Below are 17722 nucleotides of genomic sequence, written 5' to 3'. Positions count from 1 at the left end.
GCAACTTGCGCATTGAGCCGAGGCCACGTTCCAACCAGCGACGCGAATGGGCAGTAGGCGTGTCCGATTAGAGGGCACAGCCTCGCTCCGTGCAAGTGTATTGGAGAGTGAGGCTGCGCCCACTGTCCGGGAGCATGCATAACTTATACATACCCTCCGTTCCCGGGTCTGAAACTGCGCACAGGGGGTTCATAAGTCAGCAGTTACACAGAGTGACTTCAAACTTACCGGTTTTGATCAGACAACTCCTTTAAGGTGCACTCCCTTGATAAATTTTGGGCATCTTATCCTACCATGTCAGTTTAGACTGGCCTAAAACACAAATAAAAAAAAACGCCAGCCTAACACACCACACGGCACTGCATTGCATAGATATCTTTCTTTAGAATTAAATGGTTTGTATCAAGATATAAAGATATTCCGGATCTATGAAACATGGATTTTTGTGAGTACTCACCGTAAAATCCTTTTCTCCGAGACGCTCATTGGGGGACACAGGTACTGTGGGTGTATGCTACCGCTATCTGGAGGCTGACACTAGGCAAACACCACAAGGTTAGCTCCTCCCCCGCCGTATACAACCTCGCCCTGAATGCGGGCGGAAACCAGTTTAGTGCAAAAGCAGTAGGAGAACAATAACAATCAGCCTTAATGCAGAAAAACAATATGTCGGCAAAGGACCACCCTGACATTCACAAAAGAACATACATCAATTAAATAAACGAGAGCCAACTTGGCTAACAGAGTGGGTGCTGTGTACCCCAACGAGCGGCTTGGAGAAAAGGTTTTTACGGTGAGTACTCACAAAAATCCATGTTTCGCCTTCGCCTCATTGGGGGACACAGGTACTGTGGGACGTCCCAAAGCAGTTCCTGGGTGGGAGATTGACTCACCGATCCAAGCTACATGCACCTCCTGTTTAAAGGTGCGCCACCGCTGCTTGGAGAATCCTTCTACCCAGACTCGCATCTGCCGAAGCCTGAGCATGGATACTATAATGCTTAGTAAACGTGTGCAGGCTGGACCAGGTCGCTGCCTTGCATACCTGTTCCGCCGAAGCCTGGTGCCAAAGCGCCCAAGAGGCGCCCATTGCCCGAGTAGAGTGCGCTTTGATCCCTGATGGAATTGGCGCACCTCTGATGCGATAGGCCTCCTAAATAGTTAAACGGATCCATCTGGCTATGGTCGCTTTTGAGGCCGCGAGTCCCCTCCTGCGCCCCTCAGGGAGCACGAACAGCGTATCCATCTGGCAAAAAGGTGCCGTCCGCAACACGTACCTCCTGAGTGCTCTCACCGGGTCTAAGGTGTGAAGAGCTTTCTCCACGCGATGCATCGGTGCCGGACAGAACGAGGACAATATCCTCATTGATGTCGAAAGAGGACACCACCTTCGGAAGAAGGGGGGGAGCCGGTCTTAGGACCACCTTATCCTTGTGGAAAGCGAAAAAAGGTGCTCGGTAAGACAGAGCCGCCAACTCCGACACTCGCCTTAGGGAGGTAATGGCCACCAAAAACACCACCTTCCAAGAGAGGAATGATAAATATATATCCTGTAGCGGCTCAAAAGGAGCTTCTTGCAGGACACTCGGGACCAGGTTAAGGTCCCAGGTGTCCACTGGCGCCTTATAGGGAAGTACTAAATGAGAGACTCCCTGGATGAAAGTCTTCACCTGCATATTAGTAGCAATCTTCCGCTGGAAAAGAACGGACAACGCCGAAATCTGTCTCCTAAGGGAGCACGGGGCCAGTCCCGCGTCTAGGCCTGATTGGAGAAAGGCCAAGATGTTGGGAATAGAGAATGTTAGGGGCGAAAACCCCCTCTCTCGGCACCAAGCGAAGAAAATTTTCCAGTTGTGATGGTAGATTCTTGCTGAGGTAGACTTCCTGGTGCTAACCATTGTAGCGACCACTCCACGCTCGAACCCAGCCTGGGTCAGAATCCAAGATTCAATGGCCATGCCGTCAAACACAGGGCCCCTGAGTTCGGGTGGAAGATCGGGCCCTGGGACAGTAGATCTGGACGCTCTGGCAGTCGCCATGGGACGTCGGTGAGCAGCTGCACCAGATCTGGTGCTAGCAGAATCGCTGGAACCCCTTCTGTTTTGATCTTCCTGATGACCCTTGGAAGTAATGGCAACGGGGGAAACAAGTATGGAAGGCGAAACTGGTTCCATGGTAGAACAAACACATCCACCTCGAACGTTCAGGGTCCCGTGACCGAGCGACGTACACGGGTACCTTGGCGTTCATTCTGGACGCCATCAGATCCACGTCAGGAGTTCCCCATCGTTGGCAAATCTGCTGGAAGACCTCGGGGTGCAGGGCCCATTCTCCAGCCACGACCTCCTGCCGGCTGAGGAAGTCTGCTGCCCAATTTTCTACTCCTGGGATGTGGACTGCCGACAATACCGACTGGTTCTTCTCGGCCCACTGAAGGACGAATCCTATCTCGCGCATGCCGCCTTGATGATTTACATAAGCCACTGCCATGGCGTTGTCTGACTGAATCCGAATGGGCCGTCCTGCTGGAAGGTTCTGAAAATGCTGCAGCGCCCGCCGGATCGCTCGTATTTCCAACAGGTTGATCGGGAGGCGTGCCTCTAGTTGGGACCATTGGCCCTGAGCCGTGTGATGGCGAAAAACTGCTCCCCAGCCCAGGAGGCTGGCATCGGTCGTGACCACTAGCCAGGTTACCCTTGAAGAAGGGAGGATCTGATCGTCCACCACTCCAGTGACTGCCTGACTTGAAGGGACAGCCGGCACTGCTGCCCGAGCGTAAATGGGTTCCTGTCCCATGCTGCCAAGAGGGCGTGCTGCAGTGGGCGAAGATGAAACTGGGCAAATGGAATTGCTTCCATTGCTGCCACCATCTTCCCCAGTATCCTCATTCCAAAACGAATGGTGTGAGGGACAGGCTGCCGGAGCTTCTGGACTCCTTACTGGAGCGCTAGGGCATTGTCTTGCGGGAGAATCACCGACCCTCGGGAGGTATCGAAGATCATTCCTAGAAAGGAGATCCTCTGGGCTGGCACAAGGGATGACTTTTTCCTGTTGACCAACCACCCTAAGCAGGAGAGCGTATCCAGCGTAATGCCGACATTCTCCTGGCATGCCCAAAATTGAGGGGCCCTTCACCAAGAGGTTGTCTAAATTGGGCAACACGACTATGCCCCGAGAGTGTAAGATGGCCATGACGACTGCCATTACCTTTGTGAACACTCTGGGGGCGGTGGCTAGCCCGAAGGGCAGCGCTGCAAACTGGAAGTGACGGCCATTGATGACGAATCGAAGGAACCTTTGATGCAGTGGAAAAATGGGGACGTGCAGGTAGGCGTCTTGGATGTCGACAGAGGCTAAGTACTCTCCCTGCACCATGGCCGAAATAACTGAACGGAGAGATTCCATCCTGAAATGTTTGACCCTGATGAATTTGTTCAGGAGCTTCAGGTCCAAAACAGGCCCGACTGTCCCGTCCTTTTTGGGAACTGCGAACAGATTGGAATATAAACCCTGAGCTCTCTCGTGCTCTGGTACAGGAACTATGACCCCATTGTACAGGAGTGAATCGATGGCCCCCAGCAACGCCTTCGCCTGGGACTTCACGCTGGGAAGTCGGGACAGAAAAAACCGTCTTGGGGGGGGTACCTGATAAACTCTATCTTGTACCCCAAAGACACCAGTTCCGCCACCCATGTGCTACGTCGACCCAGACATGGCGAAAGAAAAGCAGGTGGCCGCCTACCCTGCTGATGTTGCCTACAACGTGCTGTGAGTCATTTGGCTGAGGACTTCTGCGGCCTGGTTCCTCTCGACCTGGGCTGGCGCACGCACATCCTCCCCAATGGAATGGGTCTATATGAGACCTGTCGCTCCCTATCCTGGTTGGAGCGATTTGGGCCGGCCCAACTGTTGGCCGTCGTCCACCTGGTTTTGCGAAAGGCCCGTATCCGTGCGGGGACCTGGAGAAAAGGCTGCTTAACCTTCTGCTGCGGGAGGAAGCTGCTTTTTCCCCCCTGTCACGTCAGAGAAGAGCTGATCCAACTTGTCCCCGAATAGGCGGCCTCCCTGATAGGGCAAGGAAGTCAAAGACTTCTTGGAGACAGAATCAGCTCGCCAAGTTCTTAACCAAAGGGCTCGCCTAATGGCCAACGCGTTAGCGGCTGCAGATGCCGCACAACTGGCCGCATCTAAGGAAGCATTGATCAAGTAGTCTCCAGCCATCACAATCTGACTTGCGACCTCTGACACCTCCACAGGCAGGTCTCTATCCTGCAAGGCCCTATTCAATGATTCTGACCATGACATCATGGCCTTTGCTACCCACGTTGCCGCAAACGAGGGAGCAAGGGCTGACCCTGATGCCTCAAAAACTAATCGAGCCAGGCTATCAGTGGGGTCCTTAATGGATGAGCCACTCGGTACTGACAACAGAGACTTCGAGGTCAGGCGTGACACTGGCAGATCCACCACTGGTGATTCCGTCCATCCTTTACGGAGTTCCGGGGCAAATGGATATCTTGCCTCTATGGTCTTTTGGCCCGAAAAACACCTATCTGGGCGTTCTCTGTGCCGCTGCACTATATCCTCAAATTCCGGGTGAGTACCAAACACTCTGTGGGGTCGCCTGGCCCATTTAAGGGCTACTTTATGGCTCGAAGCCAAAGTAACTTCATCTTCTTCCCCCAGGGTCTGATTGACAGCTTCAATGAGGCTGTCCACTGTCTCTCGACTCCCTGGGGTATCAAGGTCCAGTGGACCGTCTGAGTCACCATCCGAACTCTGCCTACTCCCGACCATTGGTGAGGGAGAGCGAGATGCTGGACTGCCAGATTCCGAAGGACCGGGAGACCTCGTGTGGGTCCGCTTCCTTCGCACCTGCCTGGCATGAGAGCGGCCCCTGCAGGCCGAAGGCTCTTGTGAGGTGGAGGACCCCTCCCAGATAAGCGAGGCACTATTCTTGCCTCCATTCAGGGCGCGAAGAGACTAAATCGCCCTTGTAAGCGATGCCATGCCATAGATTGGGATAATGATAGGGCCCAGTCCGGAGAATTTTGTTCCCTGGACTCAGCTGCCGGGGGGGGGGGGGGGGGGGGCTCCTGGGCACGTTCGGAATCGCAGGCCTCGCACAATTTGTTGCTCTGCGCACGCGGAAACGCAGCCTTACAGGAGAATCACGCAGTGTAGAGGAAAGAGTGCATCTTTCCTTTCCCGGCCATACAGGCGCTTTGCTTTTTTTTTTTTTTTTTTTTTTTATATAGAGGGGGGGCACCCCTTGCATCCTAGCGAGCTCCCGCAGACTTGGTTGCACTCACCGCTCCTGCCTCTCTGTGCTTCTCCGTGGGGCAGGCCCACCACTTCACCGGTCGCGGCCTACCCCGGTCTGAAGCCGGGGCCTCAATTTATCCGGCGCCCGCCCAGGTTCCAGAGGGCGGGCCCTGGAAGTGACGCTGCGTAGCTGGGGGTGAAACTTTCGCCCCGGCCGAAGCCGCGGGCTAGATTTTTAACACCCGCCCGCGGGGCGGCGGCGCCGCAACTGCGGCTCTGCGGCGGTAGAGGTGGTGGCGATGCTCCTGTGCTAATCCTACCCAGCGTCACAGGAGGAGAGGAACGGGGAAGGAGAGCCTATTCTTGCCTGCAGCGCCACATCTCCCCTGCTGCCCAGGAGCCCCACGCACGGCCTAGCCGGACCCAAGCCCACCCACGCCCTGTACCTTCATCGCCAACAGGTATGCAAACCATCGGGGAGGCGGGGGTGGTGGTGGGATCCCGGACGGTGCAGGCACCGTCAATCCATCCAGCTTCCGAGGCCGAGGAGAAGGACCGTCCGCCGCCTTGCAGCACCTCCGTCTAGCGTTGGTGGAGCAGTTGGGGCCGCTCGGACCATCTTGTGCCTCTGTACAGACATATGGTTTCCATACCTAGGGGTGGTCAGGGCTAGGTCCGGCATCATGTCCCACATCACGGGAGAGGATACGTGGAGGGATACTCGCACATGCTCGCCCGTTGATGGTTTGGGGAAATCGGACCCTTTCAATAGGATCCGTTGCCCCTGTCTAATCTTCTTAGAAAAAATAAAGGAAAGAAAAAAACAAACTAAAATAAAAAATTCTGGGGAAACTTCCCAGATTTGTCCCACGGTGCGGGAAAGGATACGTGGAGACGATACTCGACATGTGCTCGCCCGTTGATGGTTTGGGGAAATTGGACCCTTTCAATAGGATCCGTTGCCCGTCTAATCTTCATGGAAAAAAAGTCTGGAGAAAAAGACCAGACGTGTGCCTCCATAGACACTAAGCAAAAAGCTGGTTTCCGCCCGCATTCAGGGCGAGGGTGTATACGGTGGGGGAGGAGCTAACCTTGTGTTGTTTGCCTAGTGTCAGCCTCCAGATGGCGGTAGCTTACACCTACAGTACCTGTGTCCCCCCAATGAGACGAAGGAGAAATAAGGGATAATTTCCTGATCACTGGGACCTACAGTGAAACAGAGAATGCTCTGAAGGGATGTGAATGTAGGGGAAGTCGAGCACACTCATCTCCATCACCTTCATTCTCAATGGGAGTATCTGCCATGTGACTTCTCTCAATTAGAAAAGCTTCCTTTTTCCTACTTAGAAGTAATCAGCTGCTTTACACATCTTAAATTTTCACCAAGATCTTATCGTTTTCTCAGTACAACAATAAAAAACTAATTCCTAAGCTCTCATGCCATTATACAGAGTGCATCCTTCACCAGGATATTATTCCAACTCACAAATGTAGCTTTCCTTGCTCAAATTCCTTCAGGGTTTTCTTCCTCTCCCCAGCTTTAAGACGAGAGGAGAATTCGGCTACATTGATTCCACCAAAAAGTTTTATAAGCAGGAACAGGCTGTAAAATACAATGCATCTCATAGTATAGTTATAATGTTATATATTTATGTAAAAATGTGATTAACCATCATGCAAATCAAGTCTAAATGGACACAGCAGTAGAATAATATAATCCCAGAGTCTGTGCAATGTGCAGGACACAACCAACATTACCTACGGGACCAACCAACTCAGCAGTCTAGCAACGATACCGGAACATGTGCAAGACTTACAAATCCTTTTCTACTGAGCTAGTAAGCACTTCACTGCATTGAAGCTAGCCGTGATCACTGCAGCTCACTGGTAGTTCCTGATCTCAGCCAGCTTCACTGTGTTTCTGATGCTGCAGAGATAACATACTACCTCATACAGCAGAATCTGGGGCACAGTGTTTTGGCCCAGCAACAAGACAATGCTGCTGAGCTGAACTGTCAATCAGGATCAACCCCTCCATCAAATCAGGAAGTCAGCTGGCTGGGGAGCAGGGAGGTGCCAAAGAGAGAAGATGGGACAGCCCCTTTTAAGAAAAACCTGTCAGCAGGATTTTCCCAAGTAACCTACAGGCATTGTCAGGTTGCCGCTGTTACACCGATTAAAATGATACTTGTGGTTCTTGTGTAATCAGTGTTAAAAGTCTTCAGTTAATGATATGCCCGGACTCTGGGGCAAGACTGTAGGCAGAGTCTTATCTTCCCGCTCTAAGCCAGAGAAACCAAGAAGAGACCTGCCACAAGCCGCCCCAAAGCAGAAACATGTTCCTCATCATAGAGACAGACTGTTTGTGCTTCGGAGCGGCCTGTGGGCAGGTCTTTCCTTGGTTTCTCTGGCTTAGAGCAGGAAGATAAGACTTTGCCTACAGTCCCGCCCTGGAGCACGGGCATCTCATTAACTGATAACTTCTAACACTGATTACACAAGACAGATTTCTTCACCCTAGTATCATTTTAATCAGTATAACAGCGCCAACCTGACAGTGTCTGTAGTTTACTTAGCAAAATCCTGCTGACAGGTTCGCTTTAACAGGCACATCTAACCAAAAATTCAGCTACCCTTGTGTTTTATTCACATAACCCATTTTGTATTTTAGTGAAATATTGCTTTTTTAAAATTTTGGAACTTATTGTAGGGCTCTAAAAGATTTGGTTATGACAACTATTTGTCAATACGTTTAAGGGTAGTCTCTTACCGGTGTGAAGATTCTCTGGAGTTGGTGAAGCAAAGCACACGGGAAAAGCGTAGGGTGAGTAAGAAGTGGAGGAGGATGAGAGGCTTGGAGTTTAGGTTGCATGGAATATAGTAGTGCTGTAAGACATAACAGTCATTTTCCACATCACAGCATATATTCCTTATACACAATACACACACATTAGTTAGTTATCTGTCAACAGGTTTTTGCCACCTCATGAGAGCAGCATGATGTAGATACAGAGATCAGAATTTCAACAATATTTTAATTACTAATATGTCTGATACAGGTTTGATAAAATCACCAATCAGAAGGGGTTTATCACTACAGGACTATTAAACCTGCTGCCATGTATTCCTCCATACTTAATGAGCTCTATTTCTATGTGCACTGTGCATAGGCAGAAAGCTGCCAATCATTAGTGTGGGAGTGGTTATACAAAGCTCAGCACTCAGATCTGCAGCAGATAAAACAGTGATTTTTTTTTTCTCCAAAACTGCAGCCATCAGACTAGCAAGTGACAGAGCTGGAATAAGGGTCTCAGCCCACGCATAATACCGCTCTCAGATGGGGTACAAACCTGATGACAGAATATTTTTACAAGTTAGTATTTGGTGCAGAAATTTTTTTTTTTTCATCTCTTAGCAGGAAAAACACAGAGTAAAATACATGCATTTCTTGCCTAGTTAGTTAAATGATTAAATGTGTTTGACATGTGTTTTTGGGAAGATTTTTCCCCGCTCATTAGTATGGGTGAAATCTGCAGCAAAAGTGCTGAAAGAATTGACAAGCTGAAGATTTATATCTGCACCAAATCTGCAGCGTGTGATTCTCAGTCACTTTGCTGGCATCAGGAGAGCCTGCAGGGTTTGTGACAAAGGTGAGCAGAAGAAAAGTGACAATTCTGCAACGTATGCACAGACCCTTAATTGCTGCATACCGTAAGCTCCTCGGGGAGAGAGAATTTTTCAGAAGTGGGGGGCTCAGCCTCTTCTCCAGTGTTGTGTAATGTTGGCTGCTTGTATAAGGATGTAAAGAGCCGTGGTTGGTACAAGCTGAGTTTCTGAAGTTTTTCTGGATTGTGCGTCAGCGTAGCAGAGAAAAGCAGTTTCTGCAGTGGTATCTGAAGCTGGCCATAACTATAAAATAGTAAGCGGGAGATGAAAGCATGAAGAGACAGATATTCAAAGCTACCCCTGAATGTATACAGAGAGGAGGTTCGATAGGTAGTAAAGAAGATTATGTAATGGTTAGTTACTCTGCTGCTGTGGGCACTCCGGGCATCTTGCGAGCAAAAAGGTTGCTATGATCTTGTGGTTCCACCTTATAAACAGCATTGATCACTTGGGTGAGCCAGTCTTGATTCATAGTGTTAATCATGCGATCTGCCTCATCAATAACCTGCAACATGAAAAAGATGCAGCTCTATAAAATAAGGAAAATCCACCATAAAACCTTTATAGCTTAGTGAAGCTTACCAGAAATCGTAGATGCCTCAAGGTGAAGCCTTCTGTCATCTGAATGTGATCAACAAGTCTACCAGGTGTGCACACAAGAATGTCCGCCAGACTGCAGAACCCAAAGATCCTACGGTAAAAAGTAAAGGAATGTAAGACAGCACACTCTGCCAAGGATAGAAGGTCAGCTGCTTTATAAATGTATTCCAACAATTCTGGCATATCCATGGGTCGGAGCTTGTCCTATGTGTGCCACCATTCAGGTAACTTTATGATAGGGAAACAGCCTATGTGTTTTAGGCCCGTACAGTCATGGGACACTCATATATGATACATTTATGGCATTCTCTGGACAGCCTCTAACAGCTCTGGGGTATGCCATTAAAAGGGCTGACCACTACCAGGCAACCCCAGTTTAATCAATTCAGGACACCATATAAAATAAAAACACCTCCTACCGCGGCATTGGCACCGATATTCTTGTTGGTGACTTATTGTATCACATGCTAACTGCAGCCCATCAATACTGCGATATTCCAATAGGGCAGACGTCTGCTCTGACGAAATAGTAAAGGCGGCAGATGACAAGCTGAATGGCTGCAGCCGGGATGCAATCCCAAACATCAAGTATACACTGTTTCTATTTATTCAAGTCCTGGACTAACTAAACCGGGGTTTATATATATACACACACACACACACTCACTTTTTAGTGACCAGAGTCTCCTGCTCTTTAGAGAAAGATTTATGTCCAGCTATCAGGACAACCTTGAGACCCGTACCGTCTGCATAGACATTAAACACCTTGCATACCTGATAAGAGAAGTGAAAAAAAATAAATGAATAAATAATGCAGCATAATGATAATAAAAAAAATGACAAGACAAGTCATGCCCCTGTTAAGTACCTGTTGTGCCAGTTCCTTAGTCGGCAGCACTACAAGAGCTCGAACTTGACATACGACACGTTGCGTCAAAGCCTATGGGCAAAAGTGAAACTAGCTTATTAATCCAGAAAAACAACCATTCTGCTTAGAAGCCGACTTCTCTAGCCCCCAGTAATTAACTTATTGCCAGGGGCTGCCCCATCTGGCCAGACAGGAAAAATATAGCACTACACGGGGACCATTCAAATGTGTGCCTGTCCATGTAAAGCATGGACAGGCTGGGCCCACCACAGCAGTTATCCATTATGAACAGTGGACTGCACTCTATGATATTTGCATGTTCGGAAAGGCACAAGTAGAGGTGTCATTCGTATTAACCTATTCCAGGCATCTCAAAAATATGTAAGCGCAAGTTGGGTACAGGTATATTGAAGGGGCTCAGGAGGTGAGCCCGCGCCACACTCAGCATATACTGGCTGTGCTACACAACCAGCATTTGCCTCTAACAGGGGTGCTCCGATCACTGCTGTGAACTCCTTTAATACCATGGTCACTCATCAGTGCGTCAGTCAATGCATGCGACGTGATCATGGGGTACCAATGGGTTGCCATGGCAGCAGGTCTGCTATGTCAGTACTCCTATGAAGCCCACCCAAAGTCATAGCTTCATATGTCACAATATTTTTGTCTATATACTGTAATATAGTAGTGTTGCAGTATACAGAACAAGTGATTGGATGATCGATAGGGTTGATCGAATAGCCTCGGTTAAGTCCTTATCCGAATAGCTGTAGCACTTACCAAATACCTGCATCGGGAACTCAGATAACTGGAGCGCTCCCGATAATCATCTGTTCGGCACCGCAAACAGACTCTCCATGCAGGTGTTGTGACTGTCACACATGCAGCTGCGGAGCCAGACACCTAATTATCGGGAGCGCTCCAGGTATCCAGGTTCCCGATGCAGATATTCGGTAAGCGCTATAGCTATTTCAAAAGTTTTTCTCAATAGAAAAATTTTAAAAAACTACCGTAAGTTTGGTATCGGCGTAATCATACTGATCTGGAAAATCATCATGTTACTATGTAGTTTTTACCACAGATTGAATGTTGTAAAAACAAAACCCCCAAAAACATGGCAGAATTCGGGTTTTGTTGTGATTTTCACCACACTTGGATTCATTTTTTCTATGTTGCCTTTCAAAACTACAAAGCATTCTGCAAAAATAAATTCCAGCTCATATGGCTAGATCGATGAAAAAATAAAAAAAGCTCTAGGTCTTGGAAGAAGGGGGATGAAAAACCTAAGTAACAAAAATGAAAAGTGGCTGCGGTGGGAAGGGGGCGATACAGTAAAGCAGATACTAATTTTGTGAAACTGACCTGTACGATTGGAACGACAAATGCCAAAGTCTTCCCACTTCCAGTAGGTGCAGAAACACATATGTCATTTGGGCGATACCCGCCTCGGCCCACAAGAAATCCATGGGCACAGCAATCCAAAATAGCTGGGATGACTTCAGCTTGAACTAAACATGAGTGAGAGGAAAAAACAAAACTCATTAAAAGGGAAAATAGAGTTACGTGGCCACTTTTTATCTCTCTCTTTTTTTTTTTTATTCAATAGTACTACAGAGATGCCTCCCCCACAAAAAAAAAAAAAAAAAGTCTCCGCTCACGATCTCTACTTTTATCCCCAATACTTCCACTGCTGGAATTTTTGATGTTTTGATACATAATGTGAATTATTTACCATTTCATATACCCGACTCTTTGTTGCTGCAGGCTTCTGAATTCTGACCGCATGTGCACCAAATGCTGTCCAGATTCTCTGATGTTGTCGGCGAGAGGACGGTCACGTGACTGCAAAAGTGCCAGTTGCATACTTGCGGTCACATGCTGACTAGATGTGCGCAGTCTTGCTGAATACAAGTGAACTGAGCAAAGTGCATACTTGCGGTCACATGGCAACATCATACATCATAGAATCCTACGTGACTACAGACTTTTATAAAATGACTGAACAACCCCTTCCGTCATATAAAGGAACACAATTCTAGGATATGTTTCCTCATCCCCAGTGTCAAAATGATCTCCACATCATATCAAATAGGCCCATGTAAAAAACTGTAAATTGGTGTTACTACCTGGAAAGAAAGATTTCACTTTGTTAGATTCCAGTCTCTTTAGCATGTTTGGGTCTAAACATGGAATATCATGGATGGGGACAAGGTTTTGCTTAATATCTTTGTGAACAAGACTAGGTTTGGCTAACCACTGTGGTAGAACTGGAAGCACCTACAAGAGAAAGCAATCGTGGTGGCATGTTACAATTTAATCATACATTATACCTTCAAGGGTTTATATGTCTGCTGGATGGTGTTACCTTCTGAACTGGTTTGGCCTTAAAGCCTCCAAGAAGTAGAAAGTCTTTATTCCCTTCACTCTTCTGTTCCGGCTCAGCCTCATCACTTTTTGCTGTGGTCCCGTCTAATTCAGTGTTATCCTCCTTTGTGCATGCTACTTTTGTATCTTCTATTGCATCCCCCAACTCTTTGTCAGAGTTCTCATCTCCTTGTTTGGGTTCCTTCTTATGAGCAGTCTTTGGGTCTTCACTAAGGGCGGATTCGGAGTTAGATCTCATTCTTGCCTCATATTTAATGACTTTCTTCTTATGCTTCCTTTTTTCAACTGGTGCATCCAGACCTTTGTCCTTTTCTTGTTCCTCATCACTGACGTTTTGCTTCCGAGACTTCTTTACCTTCACATTTCCTATATCCTTTGCCCCAACATCAAGACAGGGATCCTCTACCTCAGTAGGTGACTCATCGAGAGTTTTCTTCCGTTTCTTAGGTTTCTTCTGTTTTTCTGACACTTTGGATTCCTGTACCTCTACGCTGTGGGACTTTGAAATTCCCTTCACATTTTTCTCCTGACATTTTAGTTGTGACTGCCGAGCCTTGGCTTGCTGATGTAGCTTCTTTAGCAACGCTTTGGCCCTATCTTCAGTTGAATCTATCTCATCATCAAGGTACCTAACAAGGAAAAGGATAATGGTTACATAATATGTAGATTACACCAAACTGTGTCTTAAGCCCCCGTTACACACTGCGATATCGCTAGCAATATCACTGTAAAGTCACCGATTTTGTGACGTTGCAGTGATATTGCTAGCGATATCACTGCATGTGATACTTACCGCTGACCGGCTCCGCCGCTAGTTATCACTGATCGCGCAAGAAGCTCCTGGACCATTCCTCGTCGGCAGCTTCCTGCGGCGCCGAGTGGAGCCGGTCGGGAGGACGCAGGATCGCCGCGTCTGACAGGTAAGTAGCGACCCCCATCCCCAACGATGTCACTGGTGAGATCTGCCTGTGTGGCAGCTCGCTAGCGACCACCTAGCGATGTACCAGCGATCCTGACCGCGTCATATCGCTGGTGCATCGCTAGGTGTAACGGTACCCTTACTTTACCCCTGTGAGTGCAACTATACATTTTAATATAGAGATGGGAAAATATGGTCACAGTTATGGCAGAGGCACAGAAGCTGCGACTGCCTCATTATTCGCATATATATATATATATATATATATAAAGTTTAAAATTTGTTATGGTCTATATATATATATATATAGACCAATGAACCACTGAAGACAACACTAGTATTATAAGGAGCTCATGGTAGGTGGAGGGAGCCCCACTATGTATTCTGCATGGGATCCCAAGAGCAGTGAGTTATGCCTCTCTATATATATTTGTTTTACTCATTTATATAGTGCCATTAATTCCACAGCGCTTTTAAGACATCATCAATACTGTCCCCGATGGGGCTCGAAATCTAGATCCCCCATCAGTATGTCTTAGGAATGTGGAAGGAAACCCATGCAAAGACGGGGAGAACTCCTTGCAGAAGTTGTCCTTGGTGGGATTTGAACCCAGGACCCCAGCGCTGCAAGGCTGCAGTGCTAACCACTGAGCCGCCCTATATATTTATTTCTGATAAAGAGAAGAGATCCTGATCCCCTCACTGTTACCTAGAATGAGGGGGCACAAGTCTTCTCTTCTTCCCAGATACACTTTTGACTTCTGTCACTTTTCTTTGCCAAGACAAACTGCTGAAGACGACCCGTGGTACATGGCTGCCAAGGAAAACTGACAGGAGCCAAAATAAAGGGGGTTTCAATGGAAAGCGTCATCAGAAAATAACTTATTGTTTCCAGTTTGTGTTTCATGAATTTGTTGAAATGTTTGATTTTCATTATATACATGCATGCATTAAAAATGAGAAATTTGGCATTTTTTACATTAGCCAGTGGGGTCCTGTCCTTGCAGAAAATGTACATGTGCAGGAGCAGCAGTGTAACTTTGGTATTTAAGGATCTAATGAGTCTGTGAAAGGCGACTGTGAAGCGAGGGGGCTCAGGGGCGGCTGTAACATCACCTGGTGGACCCTGTGCCATCAGCGGTCAGCCGTCACAGGAATCCTCCCTCGGATAATAAGGAGCCTTACTATAAAGTCTTCCTGAAAGGATAAAGTAGGAGACTACAACAGCCCCAGTGGCCAATGTGAAAAATATATTTAAAAAATGCCAAAATTACAACAAAAAAACACAGATTCAGCACAAAAACCTGATTTACACAAATTGTTTTCTGATGGCACCTTCCCTTTAAGGTGTTAATTATGCCTGTAATTATCACAACTAAGAGGGTCACCGACCACCATCAATAATAACACAAGTCAGACTAAACTTCCCACAGGCGGAATCTAATATTGAATCTATAGCGAACGACACAAAGATTCCATCAACTAACTACAAGGCGACCATGTCGTTTGCTGCAGGGAGAGCTCAGCTCATCAGGAAGCGGTCTCCATACACGGCTCTCAGCTGATGACACGGCCGCAGGTCAGTGATCTGGTGGCGCTTTACTGGCCGATCACGGTGCTCTAAGGACACAGACAGGAAGCAATATCAGATACGGGCACCTGTTTATGACAAAGAGCGACATCCCGAGCGTGGTTCTCCGGTGATCCCAGCAACACCCAACACAGCGGCAGATCACGTGGGGGGATCACGGCATGGGCTGTCGCATGTTAGTGACGTCAGGATCGGCCATGTGCAGGGTTTCTGGAGAGGATTCTCGTTGTTATTGAGCGCCCTCTGCTGGCTCGGAATTTGTTGACATCGGAATGGGCGGGATGTCTCTCGTCAGGCCACACTGCAGGCATCGCTCCTCCGGCCCTTGTTCTGTTGTATCAATTATTAGTATAAAATGGGGCAGGAATTCCGAAGGTTAAATAACTTTTTTGATGTAATGTAAACTGTGTTTGCTAAAAAGTATTTCATAGCTTTAAAATAGAGGTAAAATGTCAAATTACCATATACAATGTACACAGGCATTATATCCTGAGGGCGGCTGACCGGACCCCGGCTCCAATGATCGAGGGGTCGTCAGCTACCAAAACTAAAAAAATTAAACATTTTTATAAATGGGCCATTACAGCAATATAAAACTGTCCGCCCCGCCGCTGCAGTTTTAAGACAATGAACTGTTCCTTGCTGACCCTCCCCAAGGCCAGAGAATTTTTCATGGCGATCCGCTGTGAAGATGGGTCGACCTCCCTGGGGTACTCGGTACCGGGCCGGTCTCTCAGAGGGGAATGTCACAGCAGCTGTGACCCGGTCCGTGGCCCTGGGCGCCAATGTAAAAGGGGTTAAGTGATGGAATAAAGTTTATGAGTGGATGATACGCGACGCCATCTGTGGTGCTCAGCAATGGAGATGTTAAGCCGACGCTGCAGACAGATCCCCTGGGACAGATGGTGTGGTGCAGCTATGATGTTGTGGCCCTCCACAGGCAGGGCAGTAATCCCAGGGCAGTGAGGATAGGTGTTGAGGAAGAGGGTGTAGTGTCTGACACAGAGATGTAGCTGTGCTGACGGGGTTGCAGGAAGAAGGCAAGGACACAACAGGGTGCAGTTTCTTTACCTTTACTTTGCTTGGCAAATGCAGTCCAGGGTCCACATTACAGATGGTACAGAAGCTGGCTAGCCTGGAAGCAACTTAGGAATCTCTCTAGGCAGATGGGTTGTGTAGTCTCCTTCCTAGCGCTTATTTTTAGGTACTTGCAGTACTGTGTTACACTGAAGTTCCACTTGCTTATTCTCTTTAGAACCCCCTTGTATGGCAGACAGCTGTAGCCTTCTTCTTCTGGCTCACACGTCGCTGTTGGGCCTCCGAGTCTTATGTGGGAATAGAGCATTTACAGCTTCCTATTCCTCCAGTTTCTGCTGCAGGACCATCAGTGTCCGTACAGCCTTGGAGACCAGGCTCCAGATCATGCGCTATAGCTGGGAATGAGCCTGAACTCTCTTCTCAATCTCCCAGCACTTCTACTCCACGTCCACACACAACTCCTAATTTCCCCTTCCTGGCCCCCAGAGAGCAGCTCTTCCCCCAGTTTTGGGTTCAGAGCTCCCTCTGCTGGCCTAGAATGGGAACTGTGTTGTATGTTGTGATTAACTGATAGAGAGACCCTTCATTGCTTCCAAGCATGACATCACACTCCCTAGGAGGAAGGTAATGTCACTGTGGTGACCATACTCCTGGGGGTGCCACATTCCACCCTAGTGCAATTTAGTACTCTCGGACTGAAGAAAACATGCAAAACATTTTAACAAATGAACAAGATTTAAAAAATGAAAAATTACAAAAAACCAAAGCTCAAAAATAGTCCTTGTGACGATTAGTCCATTCGTCAATGTCCATGGTCCATTTCCTGAGCAGTTGGTAAACTATGTACAAGTAGAGTTTTGACCACACATAGTCCTGTGGTCCAATTGTCCATCAAAAACAAACGGATTGTTCAAAAAGAGTTCTTACAGAGTCTCTGTAGGCACATAAACTTGAAAAGGTTGCATATTTACATGTACAGTTTAGATTTTCTATTTGCACTTTAATCTCTATATCTAACTGGGATCTCACCTTTTGTACTACGGGTAGATCTACATAGCATGGGTACTTCTAAAGGCCTATTTAGGTTTAGTGGGCTTGTTACTGCTGTTGGTAAACTGGGTAGTAGCCGTCTGCGAACACTTAGACTCACTGTGGGCATGACAGATTCACCACTGGCAGGGCGAGGATTCTCTGGCTCCACTGCTGGTGTGGCATCCGCTGCCTGAACTTCCTGATTTTCAGAGTTGTCTTGAGTCTCTGCTACTTCAGTTGCAGTAGGCTGGGGAAAGATTAGGACAGGAACTACGATGGCTTGATCCATTCTTGTCCAATTTGCAGGAAATTCTCTGAGTACAGTGTTGACCTTTTCTTCTTCTATGGGTTGAAGGTT

General features: G+C 47.7%; 1 protein-coding gene across 1 annotated transcript in view; it reads right to left on the bottom strand.

Annotated features, from left to right (window-relative positions):
- Nucleotides 1-15523, bottom strand: part of DDX51 (DEAD-box helicase 51) — a 42378-nt gene extending 26855 nt beyond the window's left edge. The window contains exons 1-11 of the mRNA XM_073559174.1: nucleotides 15363-15523; nucleotides 12765-13413; nucleotides 12526-12676; nucleotides 11762-11907; nucleotides 10400-10471; nucleotides 10199-10305; nucleotides 9514-9622; nucleotides 9294-9436; nucleotides 8976-9174; nucleotides 8036-8151; nucleotides 6752-6868 (exon numbers count right to left, since the gene is read on the bottom strand). Of these exons, the coding sequence (XP_073415275.1) occupies nucleotides 6752-6868; nucleotides 8036-8151; nucleotides 8976-9174; nucleotides 9294-9436; nucleotides 9514-9622; nucleotides 10199-10305; nucleotides 10400-10471; nucleotides 11762-11907; nucleotides 12526-12676; nucleotides 12765-13413; nucleotides 15363-15385 (1832 nt within the window). The 5' untranslated portion in view covers nucleotides 15386-15523. The remainder of the gene's footprint in view (nucleotides 1-6751; nucleotides 6869-8035; nucleotides 8152-8975; nucleotides 9175-9293; nucleotides 9437-9513; nucleotides 9623-10198; nucleotides 10306-10399; nucleotides 10472-11761; nucleotides 11908-12525; nucleotides 12677-12764; nucleotides 13414-15362) is intronic.
- Nucleotides 15524-17722: the final 2199 nt, after the last annotated feature.

The sequence above is a fragment of the Dendrobates tinctorius genome, unplaced genomic scaffold (assembly GCF_039654945.1).
Source record: "Dendrobates tinctorius isolate UK_male_01 unplaced genomic scaffold, ASM3965494v1 ptg000265l, whole genome shotgun sequence".
NCBI lineage: Eukaryota > Metazoa > Chordata > Amphibia > Anura > Dendrobatidae > Dendrobates > Dendrobates tinctorius.
Note: the sequence above shows the minus strand (reverse complement) of the source record. Positions and strands in the feature narration are given on the sequence as shown.